The sequence below is a fragment of the Martes martes genome (genome assembly GCF_963455335.1).
Source record: "Martes martes genome assembly, chromosome: 2".
NCBI classification, from domain to species: domain Eukaryota; kingdom Metazoa; phylum Chordata; class Mammalia; order Carnivora; family Mustelidae; genus Martes; species Martes martes.
In genome coordinates, this window is record NC_137889.1 from 173,845,595 (window position 1) to 173,869,470 (window position 23,876).

Genomic DNA, 23,876 nt, shown 5'->3' on the forward strand with positions numbered 1-23,876 from the left:
AGTCAGCACAGTGTCACTTACCTATGTCGTTGCTGAGAAGCAGGAATTCAGGTCTTTGGAAAATATAAAGACAACTTACTTGAATTAAATTAAGAGAATGTTTGTTTGTTGTCCCTTAAAATGACTCCATGTCTCTGTCTTCTCTACTCTAACCCAGCCTTCCATGGGGACCGGCTCTGCTCGGAAAGCAGAGCGTACGCGACGGTTTCGGACACGTGACCAGGAGCTCCCCTTTTGTTTCCAGCCTCACTGTCTAGCTAGCAATCAATTCAATGCAATTGTGGTTCTTTGCTTTTTGTAATCTCCTGAAAGCCTGTTGTAGGTTCCATAGACTTCCCAAACAACCCTAAAATGGATTTCTGTTTGGGAATGGTGGCAGTAGGTCAGAGACTTAAGGTTTGAGATGTGTCAAGTCTGGCAGAAGGACGTGCTTTGGACTCGCAGGTGAGGGTAACAGGATGCGGACAACTGGAACTCGCGAGAGGACCAGCTGCTCCAGTGTCAAGACTCTGTCCACTAATCCCCGGACCCATCCTGGGAATTTTTATTGAAGACCTCATCCTGGGAAGCCTGGTGGTCGATCCCTTCATAGAACGAGCCGCCGTTGTGCAGGAAAGTCCCCACCGCCCGCCCCTGCCGGGCGTGCCCCACGGCGTCGCTGAACACTTTGTTTATCTGCTCCTCCGAGGGCATCCACCAGTCGGGGTTGGAGGTACAGTGCATCCTAATGAATTCTGTGGGAATATACACAACGATAAAGAGAGAGAGAAAAACAGCTGGTTTTTGCAGAAGAGGACGGACAGGCTGCTTACACATTTACAGAAGCTCTACAAGAAAAGCTTTATGGGAAATCCAATGTAATGCTATGATGATGTCACTTCTTAGACTCAGCTGATTACATGGAAGTCGTCTACTCTTGTGCAAAAGTAAAAATCACGTGAAGTGAGAAGGTGATCCTCTAAGGAACACTGGCTAGTGGAATGAAAGGCAGATCTGATTTATAACATGGACTATACACCGTGGAGTCAAAGTCACGGTGCCTTTCAAACCTACATCAGTATCTGCTCACATCTTTAGAATGTTCAGTGTTTCCGGAAACAGCAGATCTCACTAGCATGGTGTTCTTTGACCAGTTACTGATTTGCAGACTAAGTGCCACAGGATAACAAAATCTCAGAGGCTGAGAAACTGCCTGGATTTTGGCTCAGAAGAGGTTTCCACGCTCTTAACATGTATTATAGGTCATACTTATTTCTCTGATGGGATATCCCCACATGTACTGACAGATATTTCTTAAATGCGATTTCCTCTAAATATTTAATTTCACCAGAAAGCAATTAGCATGCCCAGAAGGGTGAATGTATAAAAAGGAACCAAGACTCCGATGAGACAGACTCAGCCTCCCTTTGGGTCAAGCTCACACGATCCTTTCTTCTGTTTTCTCAGGGGGTCGGGGCACGTGGGGGACTCCTGCCTCGCTATTTTGATATGGACACTTGTAAACTGAAGTGAGCATTTTGGAAAAAGTTCTGTCAAATTCCTTGCTTTTTGCACAGTTGACTGGGCAGAACAGTCCAAGGTAACTGTTAATTACACACCATTTCTTCTCTAGCCCTGCTCCCTCTACAAGACAACAGGTCCAGTTGTAGGGCTGGAACTATCTGAAATGACTGGGTGAAATCCTGGCCCGACTTGCACTTAGGAGAGGCTGACGCTTTTCAAGTACCCGGACCCCAGCGATCTCCGAAACTGAACCGTGCCCGTCTCCACAGGCAGCCTCTAGCTTAGCAGAGAGCCAGGGACAGCCCCTTCGATTCTGGGCCTGACATGAGAGCCTTGCTCGCCTCACCAGAGTCCCAGCCCCGGCTGCCTTACTTAAGGGCATGAACAGTGTATATCCAGCAACTCATCCTGCAAAACTGCCGGAATCAGACGGCTTAGCTTAGGGGGCAGGCCTGGGAAACACTGCAGGATAACTCCCTAGTCCTCTTCCATCCCCCTCCCATCCCTACTGTATTCAGTAGGTATCCACTAACTGCTGTAGTTTCCCTGTCTCTGATCCCCCACTCCTATCAACACAAGGAAATACAGGTTAATGGATGAGGGCGCCCTGACCCCGCACCTCCGGGACTGTGCTGCTCTGTGACGCCTGTCAGCCTCCCCTCTCCTCTTGGTGGCCGCTGCTGATACTGTGACCTTCTCTGATACTGTGGCACAGACTACTGAAAGCTCGTTCTATTTCACAGAAAGGACATGTCTTCACAGGCCCTCTTCCCCCTAGGGTCAAACCACCTTCAGGAGCGGTCAGCCTGGAGTTTGGTTCCGTCCCAAAGCACCCCGTTTCCCATCACTAAAGTGTCCAGTGTCTGAAGTTTCCTTGGCTGCTCTAATCTTGCTCACCCAACACAGACCTCCACCCCGGGAGGCACCAGGCCAAAGCCTCTATGAAAGGAATCCCATCTGGGTCACAGGAAGGCCCTAGAAGCTCAGCTTTTGGGACAAGCCTATACATGTCTGGCCCAGCTGCCCCCACACAGACCATCAGTTTTTTGCTTCTGTGTTCTCCACCCAGGGGCATCCTCCACCTGAAGGCCTGCGGGTGTGGCGCCTAATGAGGCTTGAGCTGGAAGATACAGATGCTGATTAGCCCACCTGGACTCTCCCCGTGCCACAGGGGGTCAGGCGACGTTCTCAGGGCAAGGCATGAGGGCTCTGGGGTCTATGTTAATCCCTCAGTTTCTCTCACTCGCTGCTTAAAAACGTAAAGCGTTGACTAACAATTTCTGGAAAGGGATACTTTGGTGAGGCCTCTTGTCCTGACTCCCCTTACAGGCCCCAGAGCAACTTCGTGGAGTACAGTATTCCCAGGAGAGCCCCAAGCTCACAGACGTCTCTTTTACTCTTGGGGGAGTAACTGTCAGCTCTGATGCTGTTGAGGAATGAAGGAAACTGTGGGGAGTTCACTAAGACAGACCCTGGAAATCCCCATCACCCACTGCGAGTAAGTGGAATTTTCAGGCCGGCCAACAGGGGGTGCTCTGGATGCCTAGCTGATAGAGGTGTTTCCATTCCAGATGGTTCCCTCAAGCCCGGGCCACCTGCGCTAGAATCACCTGGTGGTGGTGGGGGGGGGAGGGGGCCCTGTGATGAGCAGCAATGCACACCTCCCCCTTCTCCAGCTCCAGCCCTGCTTAGTCAGAAGCTTGCAGTGGGCCTGAGGAATTTCAGCTGCTAAGAGAGTCTCCCTGTGCCTCAGGCAGACTACTGCTGCAGAACACCGCGGGCATCCCAGGAGGGGATGCTGGAGTGTCCTTGCTGTACACCAAGGCGTTATCAGCAATAATGTCTCCTCACTGTGACTTCCTTGCCAGGAAATATTTTGTTCCCCTGTCCGGAGTAAATTAAGTTTTTCCAACCAATAAAATTACTATTGAAATATACAGGTTAGTACTGGAGCTTTTTGATATGAAATTTTTCAGGTGTGAACAGTGTTCCTGTTGGCCCTCGAATGTTTCTACCTGTCTGAGGCTGTGTTCATCTGCACCCGCTGAACCAACAGTCTGCCTCCTGACCCTCGTCCTCGTCCTCTGCCTGGCCTACCAGTGTGGGTCAGCTGGGAAGTCATCAACTGCTCGTACTGAGGAAAGGTATCATCAGAGCAATATTTTTAATAAAGAGACTTTAAAAAGATTAACAGAATAAAGTCTGACTGGGCAACAGATACTTTAGGCACCCCAGTATTCAGGAAAATTAACTCTAAATAAATCGAAGGAGTTGGGGGCAAGTCCTCTTGAGAAGGTGGGGGGGCGGGGGGGGTCCAGGCTGCAAACGGAAACGAGGTCTCTCATTTTCCTAATTCTTAAAGAGCTCCCCATCTTCCCTTCCTCTGTGCGATTCCCCACGCTCCAGGTTGGCTGGACGTGGCCTTCTGGGGCAGCAAAGAAAATCGGAATTCAAAGCGTGAGACATGAGGTGCTATGCAATGTTTATGGGCCGGGAAGTGAGAATGCCAAGGCTAAAGCAAACGGAGATTTTTTAAAGAACTTCTTGAGACCGAGTAGATGGGCCACATGAAGCCTACAGAGGTCTCAGCGGGCAAAACCAAAATACAGTCAAGGCTGAACACTTGCACGGGAGAGCCACAGCCAATGCGGTGAAATGAGATCACAGATGGCGACACTGAGCGGAAGGATGCAGTACCTCGGAGGCATGTTACTTTAACTGGATCCAGAGGGCGTCTTTCAGGACCTGTCTCTCCTGACTGCACTGACCTTTTCCTTTTCCCAAGGCCGCATGAGTACTTAAGCTCATCGGTTGTGAAAACAAATCTGATGAGATATCGAAGGAGCCGTCGCCCGTCTTTCTTGGAAGAATTTACAGCCTCGTCCCACTGTTTGCTCGTTATGTAGACAGGATAGTTGTTCAGCAGCTGCTTGCTTCCCTGGAAAAGCCAAGTATTTTCTCATTACCTACTTAGCCAGCCGGGCCAGCCAGCCGACCAGCCAGCGAGCCAGCAGGCCGCGGAGGCCATCTCCATTTCAAAGGCAAACACGCTTTTTAACCAAGTGGCTCCGCTGACAATGAACCAGGTATTGAAGAGCACAGGTAATTGCTCGCACTCAGAACGGGCACTTTTCAAATTACATTTGCATTTTCTGTAACAAGAGCCAATGAGGTATAATGAACACCTTTGAAAGAGGAGCTATTTATAACTTGCATTTTAACAGGTAGGTTAAAATGTGTCAAGATCCAATGACAGGGAACACTATTTAAATATAACCCGTAACTTTCCCTTTCAATCTATTCAAATATGCAAAAATGACTTTGAAGAGTGTGATCAAACAGGTCTCTTCATCCTCCGGTTGGCGGTTAAGTATTTTTAGAAATGATGCTGGTGGTCTATTTTCGTAAGGTACTACTTGTGTTTAATTCACCGAACATCCGATAGCCATCGTGTAACAGTGGAAACGGCATTAAAAAGTGAATTTTAAAAGGGAGGGGGATTGCGAAAACCCCCCAAAAAGTCATCATTAATAATAATAACGCAAACCAGTTTTCCTCAAATGACAGCTTCTGCAAATGCCACTATGTCAACTCAAAATTTTTCTTCCTTTTCATCTTCTTAATTTATGTCTGTTATAAAATTCCCAGGCTCAATTGCAGCAGTGGGACTAATTACAGGAATTTCTGTAACATTTATAAGCCATGTTTAGTCAATTCCACCTACACAACCATTACTTTAGTTCTGGTTGTCCATAAAATTCTACAGTCCAGGACAAATTAATTAACCCATGATCTCAGTTTTAATGTACTCCTTCCCTAGTAATTAAGGTGTACAAAATAAAGAAGGAAAAACTCATTCAGTTTTACAACTCTGCAAATTTACTCCAGGTGATAAATTTGGCACTGTTTGGGTCTGATACGGTTCTATTTCAGAAAGTGCTGTTAGCGAAGCCCTGAGAAGGGCCAATGGCCCAGCAGCCGACAGGGAGGAGGCAGCCCGTTTGTGCTCTGAGGTGGTCGTGGAGTCCCACCCAAGCAAAGTCATCACCCCAGGGTCCCACTTCCTTCAACCAGTCGTATGTGACTCAGTTGCCTTCTGAAGGGAGGCAGTTGAGGGACACGGTTTGTGCTCTGAATTTAGAGCAGCTGGAGCTGGAACTGTATCTCGGTTTGGGTCTTATTTGTGTTTCTTGAGTAAGTGACTTCAACTGGTTGGACCAAAGCCTCCTTGTTTGTAAAACAGGAAGAACTAAATTACCACGGGTTTAAGATGTGAGTATGTGGGGGCAGAAACCAACCCTTGGCTCTGATTCTATGATCAAAAGACGGGCAAGAGCCTAGAAGTTCCAAACTTTCCTCAGCCGAGGCTGCCTTTTTTTTTTTTTTAAGATTTTATTTATTTATTCGACAGACAAAGATCACAAGTAGGCAGAGAGGCAGGCAGAGAGAGAGAGGAGGAAGCAGGCTCCCCGCAGAGCAGAGACCCGATGCGGGGCTCGATCCCAGGACCCTGGGATCATGACCTGAGCCGAAAGCAGAGGCTTTAACCCACTGAGCCACCCAGGTGCCCCCGAGGCTGCCTCTTGACCGCACGAGGGGCGGGCCGGGCTGTGGGGGTGTGCGGGGGTGGACGACGGAGTCTGTGGTGGTGCAGTGGAGAAGCAAGGAGGAAAGACGCAGAATTCAGAGAGCCAGGCTGTGGGGGACGGAGGAGTCAAGGTGACTCCCAGGTGAGCTGGGACGTCCTTCCCAAAGAGGAGGAACAGATGGGCACGGCGAGGAGGAGGAGGCTGAGAGCAAGCGGGAGAATTCTCCCGCTTCCCACGCACAGGGAACAAAGAAAGGGTTACGGGGTTCTGATTCGCTGTGCCCTCAGTCTTCAGGGCAGCTGGGGTGGGGGTGGGGCTGGGAAGGTGGCATCCAGGACTGGGTGCCTCAGACCCCAGGCTATGTCAAGAGTATTTCTGTGGAAGAACATCTCTAGTGACTGTCACCATCTCCTGAGCCAGCAACGCACAGCCTGAGGCCAGCCCCTGGCGCCCGGCAGCCCCAGCCTCTTTGGCCCTCACAGGGGTTGCCGCTGGTGCAACGGCAGAGCTGGGCTGGGGGGCGGCCCCCGACAGGTGACTCACGTCGGCACTGCAGCTCTGTCAATGCAAGGACGACAATCCCAGCTTGCAGGTGTGTGGGGAGGAGACCACCCATCTCCTCACCAGGAGATAAGCCCAGGAGGGCGGGGGTTTCCGTTGGCTTCACTTGATGCTGTGAAGAGTTCTTTCTTTTCTTTTTTTTTTTAAAGTTTTATTTATTTATTGGACAGAGATCACAAGTAGGCAGAGAGACAGGGGGAAGCAGGCTCCCCGCTGAGCAGAGAGCCGGATGCGGGGCTCGATCCCAGGACTCTGGGATCATGACCTGAGCTGAAGGCAGAGGCTTTAACCCACTGAGCTACCCAGGCGCCTCCGGAGAGTTCTTTCTTTCCTCTCTTCTCTGTTCTACTTTTACTGCTGTGCCACTAGGACAGAGCTTCTGATGAATTATTAATTGGCAAAATTAAAGAACTTCAAGGAGAACAAAGAAAGGGGCCATTAAAAAAGGGGTACCGGGGACAGAGGGCGTCTGCCAGTCCTTAGTTTAAGACCATCTGCTCAGTTATGGTTCTTGTAAGTACACCTCAGCCTCAGAACCGCAGCCTGAGCAGCTGGTTGTTAAACCTTCTATTTCTTTAAGGTTGTGCAAGTTTTTTAAAAAAGATTTTATTTATTTGAGAGAACGATCGAGCGAGAGCATAAGCACGGGGAGGGGCAGAGGGAGAAGGAGAAGCAGGCTCCCCGCTGAGCAGGGGGCCCGACACAGGGCTCCATCCCAGGATGCTGGGATCATGACCTGAGCCGAAGGCAGATGCTTAACCGACTGAGCCACCCAGGCGCCCCTAATGTTGTGCAAGCTCATCGGGCAAGACGGGATTCTTGCAGCGGTTTGGCTGAGGATGTTAAATCCTTTCCCAAGGTCTCACAAGGCAAAAGCAGAGCTGGGAACTTCGTCCTGGAGTTCAGAGCCTGCCCCTAAGACCAGAGTCAAGTTGGTTTCAGGATGAGAGCTGTCTGAGATGAGGGAACTCACAGCCCAAGGAAGGAGCTTTCTTGAATCCTTAAAAAGAATCCACTTCTACAAAAGAGCTCAACAGCTCTCCATAAAATGAAAGTCTCCGTAAGTGTAGAAATACCATTTGGAGGCAATTTTCGTCAAGAAAAAGGAAAAGAAGAAAGTCATTTACAGCCCCAAACAACTCAAATGCTCCCTGTTATGGACGAGATTTACCACACTATTTAAGCATAGTTAACAAAAATAAAATGTGATCAATAATACTAATGAGAAAATGCCCATGTGCCTGAAATGACAGTCAAAACAGCATAATAACGATGATGATGGGTAATAAAAGCTTAAATATTCCTATGCAGAGGAAATGTAGATCTGTCACCTATTTTTATGTTTCTATAGAATCCTGAAGGCATATTCTCCTCAATTAGTCACCAACAGGTTATTAAACTTTGATCTATGAGTCACTTGGAAAAAACCAAAATGAACAGCACTCAGTAAAATGTATTTAAACTCACAAACAAATGGAAGACCTATGCATGCATTAATATTTAAGTAAATTCTGAATTACTCTGTGAACACAGAGAGGGTATGGCAACCAGGGAGAGCTTCTTGGAAGAAGTGGGCTTTTTGGAAGTGCTTTTTTTGTACAATAGAAAGGTCAAGTTCAGAAATGTGAACCTTATTCTAGGCAGCAGTGAAAGGATTTTAAATGTGTGACAGTCATTTTGGATCTGTAGTTTAGAAAATTAACCTTCTATTGTGGAGAAAGGAGAAGAATCCATCCTAATAGTCCAGATACAAAGTGTGAGGAAGGAGGCAGAGAGGAGGGAGACTACTCAAGGTAACTATAAAACAAGCAGATGTCAGGAATGAGGAGGAGGGAGGAGTCCGTGATGCCTCAGAAATTTCTGCGGGGGTTGGTGCTGCCTTTACTGGAGAGAAAACAGGGGTAGGGATGGGTATTCAGAGGCTGTGCTGGGAGTTCGAGGGTGCAAGGTATCCCACTGTTGGTCAGGCAGGCTGGAGACTGGTAGCCCAGATCTTGATCTGGGACTTGTTGACCTGCACGCAGCTGGTGTTCAGAGAACACGACTGGGTGGGGGAAGAGCGGTGGACAGAGAGGGAAGGGGATGGAGGGTGGCATTCTGGACAACAGTGGATGGAAAACTCCTTATAGCAGAAGAAAGAACAGGGATCCAGGAGAGAGTCCTGACACTGAGGCCAAGGGAGATCATGGAGGAGGAGGGTGAGGTCCTGGGGAGGACGAGGGCCGGAGGAAGGGCCCCCACACGGCACAGCTGGGAGAGTCACCGGGGCCACCTGCAGCGGACTCTGGGAAGCAGTCAAGGTGCAGTCAGATTATGGGGGGTGGAAGAGCAAGTGGAAACAAAGAGTGGAGTAACAAATACAGACCAGACTCGCAAGTGTTTGATCCCCAAGAAAAATGAGGTCACCGTTCTGTAAGTGCCTTCGACAACAGGCACCGGGGACGCGCGTGGGATGAGACCGGTGTCCCACCTTCCCGGAGCCAGATGCAGTGTGGGGCAGAGTCAAGGGCTGACAGAGGCTGCTGGGGGTGGGCAGGGGGATGGAAGGAGAAAGAAAAGACAACGATGGAGGGACCGAGGGAGCATCAAAGCAGGTCTGTTTTCAGGGTGGGAAAACTCGAGAGTCTGACCCAGTAACTTGGTGCACAAGACAAGGAATGACTGATGGCACAGAGTTCTGGGGGGTGGGGGGAGGCAGCAGAGGTGAAAGGACAGATGTGGATGGGGGTGGGGGTGGGCGTCAGCAAAGAGGAGGGAGGGGTGCTGCTTCCTGGATGGGGGTGCCAGGTGTGCAGGAAGGTAGAAATCAGTGTGGCAGAATTCATTGGATTGAGTTCAACTTGGTATCGCTTACTTTTTCGCTGAATTCAAGAGAGAGGATGGTGGGACCAGGGATGGGGGCTGGAGGGAAGGCACAGAGACCTTCGAAATAGCTTCTCCAAACTTCAGGGGAAGGGAGTGACGGCCAAACAGGTCTCACGCTGCACCTGGGTGTAGGAGGGTTTCAATGCATACCAGATTGGTTCCTGCTTTTCCATCCTCTGGTCTCTCTTACATGCAGAAACATGGAAAGGAGTGTGTGCTCGTATTTCTTCAGCAGCGAGGCATGGGGTCAGGGTGGCAAGAGTAGGTTTGCTGCTGGATCTGTGAAATGGTACGCATGAGGATGGAGCCTTGAGATGATATTAACTAGATGCAGGGAGTGTCGAAGGATATGTGATGATGAGATGAGAGAGAGGGTCAACAGCCTGCCGTCACCAGCATGAACGACTCGCCTTGCCAAGGGAGGGAAACTTAACTATGAGAAAAGAACTTATCTGCTGTTATCAATCCAAGATGTTCCTAACCCCGGCAATTCCTTCTTTCACTGGATTTAGGTTCTAAAATTCGTAAGATGAAAGTAACACATACTCAAAACCGAGCCTTGAGAATCTTGTAAGAATGTACCATGTTTCCACTGACCTACCGCTCTCAGCGGAACAGGTCATCACTCCTGCACTTTGGAAGAGACTGTGGTTGCTTCTATGGAGGTCCAGAGGAAGAAATGTTCTGGAGCCCAGTGTCCAGAAGACATCCATCGAACACTCGAGAAGCCCACTTGGTGTGGGAGGTGCCTGAGAGCAAGGCGCTTTCTGGAACACTGGCTCTGCCAGAGAAGGGCAGCTTGGTGCCTCCATTTCAGCCTTTCCCAAAAGAAAGCCTCCAGACTGGCCTCCACTGTTTGAACTGCTGTTTCTTTATCCCCCCCCGTCCGCGTACAGCGTTCAATCTTGGGGAGTTTGGGTACATGCACGCTCTTCCCCCACTGGTACTAAGAACCCAAAACCTCAGGGAGCCAACACTGTGTCTCGCTAGCTAACGTGCTTGGGTGGACCCTGTACGCTATCAAGAAGCTTTGTCTTAAGGAAATTTCGAGGGACCCACATCTGCTCCCTTTTTGCCAGACACCTACCTCGGTTGGCTGCTCGGCGGGCTGCGGGACCAGGAGCTGGTTGTGGTGCTGCAGCACGGTCTTCAGGTAATCCAGAACGGTCTGGCAGGGCACTGCGGGCAAGAAAGGGCGAGAATTACACAGGAGCTATCCTGTGACAAGAAAATGAGAGGCTTCGAGGTTTAAAAAGAGTTTTGATGCAAACTTCTAAAAAAAAAAAGATTATTTTCTAAAGGAAACGGAATCTTCTTTCTTTTGACATCCGTAGTTATTTCAGTTTGTAAATACAGAACAGATGCTACGGTTTGGGGAGAATTTTTAGGGCTCAGCACAATTCACTAAAAACTTTCTTCTTCTTTTTTTTAAGATTTTATTTATTTGAGAGAGAGACAGTGAGAGAGAACATGAGAGGGGAGAAGGTCAGAGGGAGAAGCGGACTCCCCTTGGAGCTGGGAGCCCGATGTGGGACTTGATCCTGGGACTCTGGGATCATGACCTGAGCCGAAGGCAGTTGCTTACCCAACTGAGCCACCCAGGCGCCCCCCACTGAACACTTTTAAGTCACAGTCACTCTGAGATGAATTTGGGTCAACAGCGAGGATCAATGAACCACTCACAGAAGAGACTTTCTCTTGTTTTCTTTGACTCAAGTTGTAACATTAGCATCCAGCGATGCTTTTTAAAATCAAGGTACTGCAAACTAATGTTTCACCAGTTTTAAATCAATAATACAATACACGTTTTTAAGGACGGATTCTCTCCTAGCTCTGCAGTAAGCGGGAGGGCCCTGCGCCGTAAACCTGCTTCCTTACGTGGACACAGCTGCCCGGGGCTCCCACAGAGCCGGCCCCGTGCAGATTCAGTTACGGTGTCTTTCATTAACTGTTGTACTAATTTTCTGAAGCTCAATCTCATAGATTCATTGAATAATTACAATAAAACTGAACAGGTAATAACCCAACATGGAACCCCGACATTTTTTGCACCACTGCATAAATAAGTCCTACATCTTGAGATTTCTATTAGAGCCCTTTCAGCAGCAGTATTAACTAATTGCTTTTAAAGGTCTTGGTAGCTTAGTTAATAACCTAATTCATGGGAATTATTGCCACTATCCGTCTCAGCTGCAGATTTTCTTAGGCTGTTTTTGTCATATTACAGAAAATAATAAATATTTAATCTAAACCCCAAATTTAAAGTATCACTGTCTGCCTTCTGCATTTTTTCTCACTTTTTTTTTTTTTTAAAGATAGTAAACAGAGGTTACCATCCTTGTCCACAATGTTACAAAGCTTTGGATTTTTTAGGTGTCATCACATTGTAACATAACTAATCAAAACGTACATCAACATCCCTTTGAAGAACATGAATGACACCAAGTATAAGCAGCTTAGGAATTTTTTCTTTTTGCCAAAAAAAAAAAAAAGTATTTTCTTAAATAACCATCCTTCTGGACCTGTGTCTTACAGTCCTTGAATACAGTCTTCAAACTGGAGACGCACTTGCTGAACAACCAGAAAGTCAATGAAAAGAAATCATGCATACATATTATCAGTTTGGAGTAGGCCTTTTGTCAAAGCAAAGTTCAATAAAACCTGTCAAGTACCTCTAATTTCACCAGCCTATTAAAAGTTTAACCCGTATTTACCCCAAGGATACAAATGTAGGGATCTGAAGGGGCACGTGCACCCCAATGCTTACAGCAGCAATGTCCACAATACCCAAACTATGGAAAGGACGTATATGTTCATCGACAGATAAATGGATAAAGACGATGCGGTGTGTATATACAATGCAATACTCTCAGCCATAAAAGAAGATGAAATCTTGCCGTTTGCAACAACGTGGATGGAGCTAGAGGGTATTATGCGAAGTGAAATAAGTCAATCAGAGAAAGGTTAGTATCATAGGATCTTACTGATATGAGGAATCTAATAAACAAAACAGGAGCATAGGGGAAGAGACGAAAAAACGAAACAAGACGAAACCAGAGAGGGAGACAAATCAAGAGACTCTTAATCTTAGGAAACAAACTGAGGGCTGCTGGAAGGGAAGTGGGGGGGGATGGGGTGACTGGGTGATGGGCATTAAGAAGGGCACGTGATGTAATGAGCACTGGGTGTTATATTAGACTGATGAATCACAGATCCATACCCCTGAAACAAATATATGTTAATTAACTGTTTAAATAAAAAAAAGAAAAAAAAAGTCTAACCCATTTTACTGACACCACAGCGGGAAAGAATGAATCTTCTGTTAATGTTAACTGTGGGGAAAAGCAGGGGTCCTGAGAAGCTAATGGAGACACGAAACTGTCTGCTGCTTGAGTTCTGGGTTTTCGCTTACTCTGTGGCTTGTGGGACCCCAGGGAACTTCCGTGTCTGGTGTCCTGCCCCTGGGGCTGCGCGTGAGGTTCCCAACAGCAGTACTCTGTCCTTCATGGTTTGTGGTGGGAACCAAACGCAGCTGTCCACACGCCAATGTTTGCCAAGTGACACGGGCAAGGTATTACTCTGGATTTAATTTGGAAGTTTTAGTAAAATTTGCAAATAACTCATTGATGAGGATTTGAATGAAACATCTTTTGACCCCTTACCCCCATATTTTATAGTCATGATGATGTTTGTGAAGGGGTCCCTGGGTGGCTCAGCCAGTTAAGTGCCTGACTCTTGGTTTCAGCTCAGGTCATGATCTCAGGGGCCTGGAATCAGGCTCCGAGCTCAGTGGGGAGTCAGCTGGAGATTCTCTCCCTCCCCCTTCCCCTGCCCTTACTTGCATGCACACACACTATCCCTCAAATAAATCTTAAAAAAAGAATTTTATGAAAAAAATGTTTAAATGAGGCACTAAAATGCTTACAAAACTGAATATTCAACATGACCTCAACCATGTTATGAATTACATACATAAAGAGATTAAAAAGAAATAGATCAAAGTGTTAATAATAATAATTGACAATGATTACATTTTAGGAATAGGATTAGGGTAGCTATTACCACCAATCCTGGTAAACCAGCTTTAAAAAGTTTCTACAGGGGGCGTGTATAATAATAATTTAAAAGCTGTCTGAAGAATGTTGATGTAATTGCCGCCTCCCCTTCCTTTGGCATACATTACCTTCAGTGCTGTCTGTACAACCCTGGAAAGGCCTGGAGGCCAGGTCTCCCATTCTCCACACTCCCAGTGTTTAGGCAGCAGTGCTAAGCTATGAGCAAGGCCAGCTGATTCAAATGTTGGAAGAAATCGGAATTTTGTGCGCATTTACTTGTGGCAGGGGCAAGCGGGTCCTGTAGGGTGCTATCCGGGCACAAGGCTAAAGGCCAGGAGGCCAAGACAAAGCTCTTATTTAGCCAGTTACAAAACAGAAACAGCCACTGGGCACAGCGCTGGGCCCTCTGAGTCACCCCTTCGGGCCCCCCACCCCTGGCCCTTCCCTGGCACGCCCCTGGCCCTGATCCCCACAAGGCAGAGGCCTCCAGGCCCATCCCAGGCCAGGGCTGGAGCATGTCCCTGCAGTGACAGATTTGGAACGTCACTCCCTACTGTGGTTTTCTGGAGGGCTGCCCAGATTTTTACAATGGAAGCTGCAGAATCAAATGAAACCTTTTTGATGAGAAGAAAAATTAAGTCAGAGGTGCCTGGGCGGCTCAGTGGGTTAAGCCTCTGCCTTCGGCTCAGGTCATGAACCCAGGGTCCCGGGATCGAGCCCCACGTTGGGCTCTCTGCTCAGCGGGGAGCCTGTTTCCCCCTCATTCTCTGCCTGCCTCTCCGCCTGCTTCTGATCTCTGTCAAATAAATAAATAAATAAATAAAAGAAAAATAAAGCCAGTATTGAAAGTAGAGATAAGGGTCTATTCAAGAGGGAAGGGAGTGGAAGGAAAGACAGTACCCTGACCCACAGCTACACCGTGCTGCCTTCTGGGAGAAGCCCTGGGCACCGCGAAGAAAATCATGGAAAACCTCCTGTCCTCTTGCCCTGCTGTCCTGTCAGCCCGTGGCTCCGTGCACATGCTGGGGACTTTCCCAGTGAACTCAGGGGCCCCCGGAGATGAGGAGCAAGGGGCCTGTGCTTCCTGCAGGATTCCCGAAGTCCAGGGCAGACACTGCGCCTTTGGCTTTCAAGGGATGAGACAGTGAGGTCAGGGCTTCCTGCAAAGGAGCAGCGAGATCCTCAAGGAGCTGATTATGCCCCAGACGCCTTCCCGTCTAATTGCGTCCTCAAGCTCATTCTGAATATTAAGCACGTCACTCTTGCTGATGCAGAAGCTACCACCTCAGGCCCACTGGGCGGGTTTCATCTACTCACTTATGCACTCTGCAAAGGAAAGGCAGATACACCTAGCAGGTTTAATGACACAATACCTGAGGAACCAAAAACCGTAAAACTTCTATTAAAGGGAAGGGAGAACAGAAAGGTAACACAAATATTCCTAGTATCAATCCTGATATCAATCCTGATATCAATCATTACAATTTCTGCCACCTGCCCATCCCGTAACAGCATTTTAGAACACATACCAGAGAATCTTGGAAAGAGCAGAATGACTGGGAGGAAAAAAGCAAGTTAGGAAGACCTTTGGTGTCAATAAAACCTGAGAGAAATGGGTTACAAATGCTCCACTGGGTATCTAAGACATCTAGATGAATGCACGACTCTCAGAAACAGACGGGCCCCCTAGCCTGCATGGCTTGATGGCATCATGGTCAGGGTTAAGGTCATTAAAGCCACACAGACGGGGTCTTCGACACATTCTCTGACAGTAAATATCACTTAGCGGACAAAAAGACGTGGAAATGGGTCCTAAAGTAATTCTTGGGTACTTTTTTCTCCTTAATGTACTTCCTCTGGCACTAGGAACTGTCTGATTCTGGGCAAGTTACTCAGCCTCTGTTACCTCATCTGTAAAACGGGGATAATTACCCACTGTATATAGTTATTGTAAAGCAGAAAGTGCCCAGTAAACAGTGCCCAACGTAGGCTGGTCTCATTTTACGAGCAGGAGCCCTGTGAATTCCTTGGAGGTCACTTAACTGACTTCGTTGTTAGACTAGAAAGTAAGAACTAGAAAGTTCTTCCCAGGAAATCTGCTCCAATTCTGTGTTTTCCCACATTAAGGATGCTTGGGTCTTGAGGATCTAATTTTCACTGCAGATCATTACATTAAAATCTTGATCAGGGCTTCTCTAGCATTAATTACTCTACTTTGCTATATCACTGTTTTTACAAAATACACCATCTATGATTTTAGAGGGAGACAGAAATTATTTACCGTCCTCTGAAATTATTTGCCATGCCATCTGTGAGCTTATATCATCTTTAAGTGTCCTTTTCACATCGTGTCTGTAAAGTCTAAGCTCTTGAACTGTAACTATGTAGAAATAAACCATAAGTTTTCAGTAGTCCTCAGCCTTACAGAGGCACGGTTATGCTTCTGCTTGGGACAATGTCCCGTCTCAGTGGAATTTCACTGACCTGTGGAGATGCCACAACAGGCCTGACACTGGGCTCAGATTTGGGACACACAGCTGATGTGTCATCTCTGTCCTCGAGCTTATACAGCCTGCCTCTCCTATCAGGACACCCGGGAGAGACAGAAAGAGTAAAAACCTCCCCAACACTGACTCTCACAGAAGTATGCATGAGGTACTATGGGTAGTGGTTAATCCTGCCTGGGAACTGGGGGAAGAATTTGTGACAGAGGCAACAGTCACCTGATTTGGGTTCTGAAGGATGAGTAGGAGTTTTTCCAGTGGGGAGAAGGAGAGTATGTCCTTGAGCCGGGAGGAACAGCAAGAGTAAGAGAAGACCAGAAGCCAGTGTCAGGCTGCTCAGGAATCCCCACCTGTCCACTGGGGTTGGAACGCTCGGCATATGGTGGGAACTGGAGTCGAGTCTCCAAAAACGGACAAGAAAAGAATAACGAAGCGAAGGACCCCAGGTGTCATAATGGGTGCTGGAATTTACAGACCATGTGAAACCTGTAGAGGCTTGTCAGCCACAGATGATCTGGGGCTTTTCAGCAGGGGAGACGCTGGAGTCTGGGAGGAGGTGAGCGGCTACTGCACGTGTCCGTGCTGAGATAGGCCTGGATGAAAAGAGTGGGGAGAGGAGGAACCCAAAGTGATGGGCATCTGAGAGGCGGAGTCCAGAAGGAGACTGACGTGACGTTACGTGTGACAGGTGCATCTGTGGTTGCTAACCTGGGTAACTGGCTGCGTGCTGACCTCGTCACACGGTAAGACTACTACTTAAAATCGAAGGACATCACTTAAGATTTCTGTATTTCTGGGTGCAGGACAGTTTCTCTCATTCCCTTTAAGTTGCTGTTTGTTGAGAACTTACTGGCAGATCTGGGAGGCACTCGGTTGCTAGTTAATGAACGTAATACTTCCAACATTCCAACAGCATTACTAACCTCACTGTACAGAAAGAAACTGAGGCTCAGAATGGTTAAGGGAGTTGCCAAGAACCATGGGTAGCAAATAGCAGAAATCCAAACCCAGGTTTGACTCCAAATTCATTCTCTTTTCCCACACATCGCTGTCTCCCTCCATCTCACGGCCATGGCAAGAGTTGTGATGACTTCTACCAATTTCTAACGAAGAGAACTCAATCCTGTACTCCTCTGTTCCTATCATGTGCTCCAGGTTCTTACTCAGAATACACTCATGGGTCTTCCTCCTCCTCAGAATCCCCACGCTTCTGGGGACCCGAAGCCACCCTGAATGTTTCTGCACAAGCCCTTGTGGATGCGTGTGAGCGGGGGGCTGGAGAAAGGGCCCCAGCATGGCCAAGCCGCTTTCACTCCAGGCTTTAAGCTGTTGCGAAATTAGCTATCCCAAAACGTGGCATTCCTGATTTATCTTTTTAAAATCTTCTTAGGAGGGTACCTGGGTGGCTCAGTGGATTAAGCTTCTGCCTTCGGCTCAGGTCATGATCTCAGGGTCCTGGGATCAAGGCCCACATCGGGCTCTCTGCTCAGCAGGGAGCCTGCTTCCTCCTCTCTCTCTCTGCCTGCCTCTCTGCCGATTAGTGATCTCTCTCTGTCAAATAAATAAATGAAATCTTAAAAAAAAAATTTAAAAAAAATTAACATCTTCTTTCATTTCCTAAATGACAACTGTGGACTAATAGGATCAGAGCTGCCTAATCCTAGGTGAGTTTTCTGGTTTGTACCCTCAAGTTAGTAGTCGATCCTCATGATCCACGCTTTCCAACTGGCCAGCTTGCTACCATGTATTTGTAAGTGTCGTGCCCACGCACACGTGTGGGGCTCTGGCAGGCACCTGTGGGTCAAACGAAAACCCTGGAGGCCCGATGCGCACTCTCCCAGCTGAGGTCGAACAAGGGAACACTCTGCCTGTTTCAGCTCTCGCACTGTAGCAAATGGTCTCTCCGTGTGCCACGTTTTTCATATTTGTGGGCTTTTTGTTGGTGAGCTCGCTGTTTAAAAGGGACCCCGAGCGCAGAGCTGGAGGGCTGTCTGGTGCTCCCGTGTGCAGGAAGGCCGCGATGAGCCTCAGGGAGAAAACACGTGGCGGGTAAGCCTCATTCACAGCAGGATACAGTGCGGCTGGCTCTGAGTTGTGTTATTCCGACAACGCTATTAAATTAGGTCTCTTGAAACAAAAACATACATAAATATGCATTGATCTGTTGATAAAAATGTGACCAGAGGTCCTCAGAAACCCAGCTCCGTATCTCCCCGAGGGGCGACGCTTCGGGATTCGCTAATTCAGTGTCGACAGTGACTTTATAGAAGGTAACTACAATGAACTGTGTGAATTGACTGTATTTTTCGGGTGAAAGGGGTAGTAAACTAGATCTAGAGTCGAGAGGCCTGGATTATAACTCTAGCTCTGCCCCAGGCTTTGCCTGTCCTGATTTCAACCTCTTTGTCCATAAAGTGGGAAAATTAATATTTGTTCAGAGAGGTAAAGATAAATTGAGATAATCCTAAATGTGCTTTTTAAAAAGTAGGAAGTCCTTTAATGATGTCAGTAGTATATTTCTGTATATTTGGCACTTAGAACGTCTCAAGGTATTTTTAACATGTCATAATTATTTTACTTTGGAAGTTATTTTCTAAAATTACCATATTTTATGATTGTAAGACCCACATTTTTTCATATTTGCTTGTTCAAAGAGAATTCTAAGGGGCAATTATGATTTGCAGTGTTTTTTTTTTCCTTCTTAGTGGAATACAGAATACTGGTGCATCTTGCATTCAGTGGGGTCTTAAATGAGATGACATACGGTATTTTACATCCACCCTCCCTCGGGAGCTCTCTCACCTCGTGCTGACCGCAAGCTTTCTAAACCAGTGCGCTGGCCCTGACCTGCCAGCTTCTCTGGTGAGACAGTTCCCCAACATCTTCCTTCTTTCAATGTCTCAGCTTTTCGTATTTCTGATCCAAATATCATTTCCTTCTGTGGCTTTTTTTTTTTTTTTAAGATTTTATTTATTTGACAGTGAGAGAGAGAGAAGGACAGAGAGGGCACAAGGGGGGTACAAGCAGGGGGAGGGGCAGAGGGAGAGAGAGAGAGCAGACCCCTCGCTGAGTAGGGAACCAACGTGGGACTCCAACCCAGGACCCTGAGATCACGACCTGAGCCAAATGCAGACGCTTAACTGACGGAGCCATCCAAGTGTCCCTGTGGCTTTTTGCTTTTAACTGACTTTCACTTTTTTCTAAAAAATTTTAACTTTTCAACGGACTCTCTGACTTCTGGTGTGATAATGTAACACCGAAGGGGGGGGGGGGCTGAGGCTCCTCCCTGAGGAGACAATATTTAACCGCCCACATCGCCAAGTCACAGCGGGTGGGAAGTCAGACTCTTCTCCAGAAGCCCTTGCTTGCACGTGGTTGACAATCAACAAGTCTTTGCCGACTCCTCGACCCAGGATACAGCAACCCAGGCCCGGTCAGGTGGTGGGGGAAGAGCACTTTCCCCAACCTCTTTCTTCTCGGTAAGGTCTGCACTTTCCTGTCCCCTTTCATAGCTGCCCAGGGAGCTAATTTCCCCCTATATTCTAATGGGCTCACTTGAAGTCCCACTTCCAGAACTGCTGCCAGGTATGAATGCTTATTTCAGGAAAAAAATAAAAAATTAAGAAGCCAAGAATCTCAAAGTCATTCAACAGCACAACTCGGGAGCAGCCGAGAAGGGACTAAAATCAGTGTCCTAGCTCTGACCTGGGGCAGGCATTCCTATCTTCTCGTTAACCCTATTTCCTCTGAATGCTACTTTCTCCTTTGTACTCATCCATCCTGCTTGGCTGTAAGGAGAGCCATCCCATAACATACAGGTGGTTTTCTACTACGGGAAGGTCCCAGGTCCCCGGTCCTGGAAATGCACTGGCTTTCAGAACAACAGAGGCCTACTGGAACCGCTGGGAAACCCTGACAATGATTAGAGAAAATGCATCCCAGATTATCCAGGAGAACTACCCCTTGCAAAGTACTCTTGTTACACGTAAAACCAAGTGACTTTTTACTTTGAACTTCTCTTCTTCACTACTTTATCTACTTTATTACTTTCTGCACCTTTCTTCAAATGGCTGTCTAAAAATAATAGTCCCCTTCCCCAAAATTCATAGCTAATGGAGTGAAAGGTGGATTCGTAGGTGATCACCCACAATCTGGTCTGTTGTTAGCCAAAGACGGAGGTTGAGCGGTATGGGGAAGGGGACAGTGATGCCTTCTTTTGCTTCAGGCTTTCGTTGTAAGCAACATGTTCGACTGGATGTCCAATGCCAAGGCGTCCGTAATAATGCGTTAAGTAATCACCTTTTTTTATCTTAAGAGAGAGTGAGAGCGTGTGTGCGCACAGGGAAGGGAAGGAGGGACAGAGGGAGAGAGAAAATCTCAAGCAACCGGAGCCTGACGTAGGGCTCGATCTCATGACCCTGCGATCGTGACCTGAGCCGAAATCAAGAGTCAGAGGCTTAACTGACTGAGCCACCCATGTACTCCTTAAATAAGTTAATCTTTCTTGAATTTTATGCTAATTATTTTCTATTCATAACTGACAAACTAATATTTTTCTTTTTTCATAAAGATTTTATTTACTTGAGGGAGAGAGACCGAGAGAGCACGAGTGGGGAGAAGGGCAGAGAGAGAGGGAGAAGCAGGCTCTCCACTGAGCAGGGAGTCCAACTTGGGGCTCGATCCTGAGACTCTGAGCTGAAGGCAGACACTTAGCCTACTGAGCTACCCAGGCACCCAGACAAACCGATTTTCATTCATATAGTTGGGTTTCCGTATGGATTTTTTACTGAAATCATAGTTCTGGGTGTGAAATGGCTTTCGACTCAAGTTCATGGAGGGAGCGTTCAACAGGGCTGGACTGTTTACCCTAACAGTGGTGACCACAGCCTAATTTCAACAAGTAAGCATCATTCAATATTGGACCATCTAGAAAGGTCAAGAAATTGCAGCATTTTCATCTTTCTGGGAAACAGAGACAGCGATTAGTGGCAGGTCAGCAAGGAGTTATTCGTGACAGACTTTTTACCGGGTACAGATAATGGGAAGAGGACTAAATCGCAAATTTACTTGGTATTTGCTGAGGACAAGCATTCAGGACTGGGAATTAGACATCACCACTCTGGACAATTCTGTTACCTGTCCTCGCAGGTACCTGAAAGTACCTCGCAGGTACTTGTTACCTGAAACTCTTAGCCACAGTTCTGAATGGCTGATGTAAGTATCTAGAATTCACTGATCTCCAGGACACTATTTTCTCCCCCAGGGAAAGAGGACGATGGGGAGCAAGATGGGAAATACTCCTTTGGGGATAAAACTCCAAGTTAATTAACCGTGATCTGTGGAACTGTGAGAGCTGTAAACTCCCACGGAGTGTTAGCTCCGGCCCCCTCTCTTGGACTTGGGCGAACCCAGGGGAGTTCTGTGGCCACTGCACTGAGTTCGACCTGTGTCTCCTGCGGTCGCTGTCTGCCTGGCATGGGAAGGCTCTGTGACCTTTTATCTAACCCCAGGGCTCAATTGCAAAGGGAAAGAAAGGATTCACTTCACCTCTTCCTTCTCCCCACAACACAACCGCACTAAATCTAGTTCCAAAATATTCTGAACCAAAACTCTGGTCCATTTGGGAAAGTTTTTAAATCAAGGGATGGAAGGAAAATAAATTTCTGATCTGGCAATTCTTAACGCTCGCTTTTGTTTTTGTTTTGCACGTGGACTAATAAACAAGAGGGCGGTAGTCTTCACTATTTCCTTCTTTTTACGTCAGCTGCCAAATTGGGTGGTTCAAAGACACTGAGTCAGGAAAAGAACAAACTTTCTATTTATATTTATATATCAGCCTTAAAAATTTTAATGTGTTATATACATCCTACTTTGAACATGCTATATAAGTACGACATGTATGTAATTAACCAATAAATGTGTCCATTGGTGGATATATGCTCAAAAATTTTTATCAATGGGCTGCATGAAGTAAAGGGTTTGAAGTTACCATTCTAGCTAATGATCTTACCATCTTTTGTAAGTCACAGACACGTAGGAAATGAATTCAAAGATATAACCAAAACCGGTCGCTTTTTAAATAGCAAAAAAGTGGCTTTGCAGCCCAGAGATCTTGCCATAAAGATGACTTTACTACTCCACAAATCTAGTGTCTCTAAGAGGCAGGAAATGCCTGCTTCGCCAGGGGGCACAAATAGTGTGGGATCAGGTTAATTACTGGTCTGTCCTTAATCTATTCTTCTCAGTTTACAGTTGCTTATTAACTTTAAGGAGGAGCCTGCATGCTAAAAAGAGACTATGCCTGTTGAAACTTAACAAGAGTGACAAGAAATTAACGGAACAGAAGAGACCACTTGTTTAGTTCTACTCACATCCCCCCCTCTGAAAGCATCATTCCAATTTACTCTCTACTACTAATAAAACACATATAGCAAAGTCTTTAAAAATACAAAAGCTGCTTTTAAAAGAGAGGAACACCGTTTGATGAAAACCCAGGCTCATGGCACTTGGCCTACTGGATTCTCTGATCAAGTCTGGAATCACTTTTACATGGTTAGAGACATCTTTGAACAGGACAGTGGTCTCCAGGCCTACAACCGACTTAAACATAGATAGGACAAGGCTGGGAGTTCATCCTGAAATTTCCATTTGGCACTGGAAGGCGAAGGCCTCCCCGTGCGTGCGCCTGTTTTTCCCAACTTTTCTCCCTTCCTGGCCAAAACAAAAAATAGATACCTACACATGCATGCAAGTGCGCGCGCGCACACACACACACACACACACACACACAGCTGAGACAACGGAAAGGAAGGATCTGCAGGTGGCTTGCAAGGAAAACGGCCCGGTACCTGGGATGCTCTCCAGTTTCCGTCTGAGCTCTTCATTTTCTTGTTGCAGGGAAATAACCTCCTGCTCCAGCTCCTGGCACCTCGGACAGTAGCCTTCCTCTTCCTCCTCTTCCTCCTCCTCTGGCAGTGTGGAAGAGGATGGGTGACCGTGGGATTCGGAGGTCGCCGGGGAGGTCCAGCCACCTAGTGTGTGCACGGGGGAGGTTGACAGAGGATCCACGTCGGCCAGGTGGCCGTACTCACTGACCGATGAGGTGTTTGGAGTCGGGAAACTCCCTGAGAGCAGGTAATTTTGTAGGGAGTCAGTGAAAACCCTCAAAAAGGCAGAAGTCTGTTGTTTCCTTTGCATATATTGCATGTCTACGTCTACATTATCAGAGGTCTGACTGTGGACCCCTTTCCCGATGGGACACTGCTCCTGTCTTTCGGTATAACTCGAGCCTTCCTGCTTTACGCAAGAAATCATGGATTGGGAATGGTTGGAGTCCAGAAGCTTTCCTCCACAATTTAAGAGACTAAGAACGCGACTGCATTGCTGGGCAAAGGCATCCAAGATCATTCGACTCTCTGAAACACATGAAAAGACACATCAGAGACGGATAGTCAAAGACAAGGGGGTAAGTGAGGGCCTCAGCATTGAGCATACCATTCAAAAATGTTAAATATATGTTTTTCTACTTTCCATCTCAAACTAAGGGGACGAGATAGGATGCATTAGCTTCTGGTCATTCTGCAACCAGAGGGGTGCCTGAGGAGTTTCCCCCACCCCCTCCCTCTGGGAAATGGCAAGACTGTGACTTTGGGCACCACAAAGAGATTTCCATCGCTGTGGCATTAACTGGCCTGCATAGGTCTGAACCCACACCTTTGGCTTCATTAATATCCTTACTCTAATGAATCGAGCCAGTCACTGCCGACTCAATTCCTCATTGATAGGAGGGCTTACAGCAA

The 23,876-nt window shown here is 47.2% G+C and overlaps 1 protein-coding gene across 1 annotated transcript in view; it reads right to left on the bottom strand.

Moving 5' to 3' along the window:
• Positions 1-516: 516 nt before the first annotated feature.
• The window catches only part of BEND4 (BEN domain containing 4), a gene marked incomplete at both ends in the record, with an annotated part of 30,812 nt that continues 7,452 nt past the window's right edge, over positions 517-23,876 (bottom strand). Inside the window, 4 exons of the mRNA XM_080796973.1 lie at positions 517-734; positions 4,201-4,441; positions 10,606-10,697; positions 22,926-23,492. Coding sequence (XP_080653099.1) covers positions 517-734; positions 4,201-4,441; positions 10,606-10,697; positions 22,926-23,492 — 1,118 coding nt within the window. The remainder of the gene's footprint in view (positions 735-4,200; positions 4,442-10,605; positions 10,698-22,925; positions 23,493-23,876) is intronic.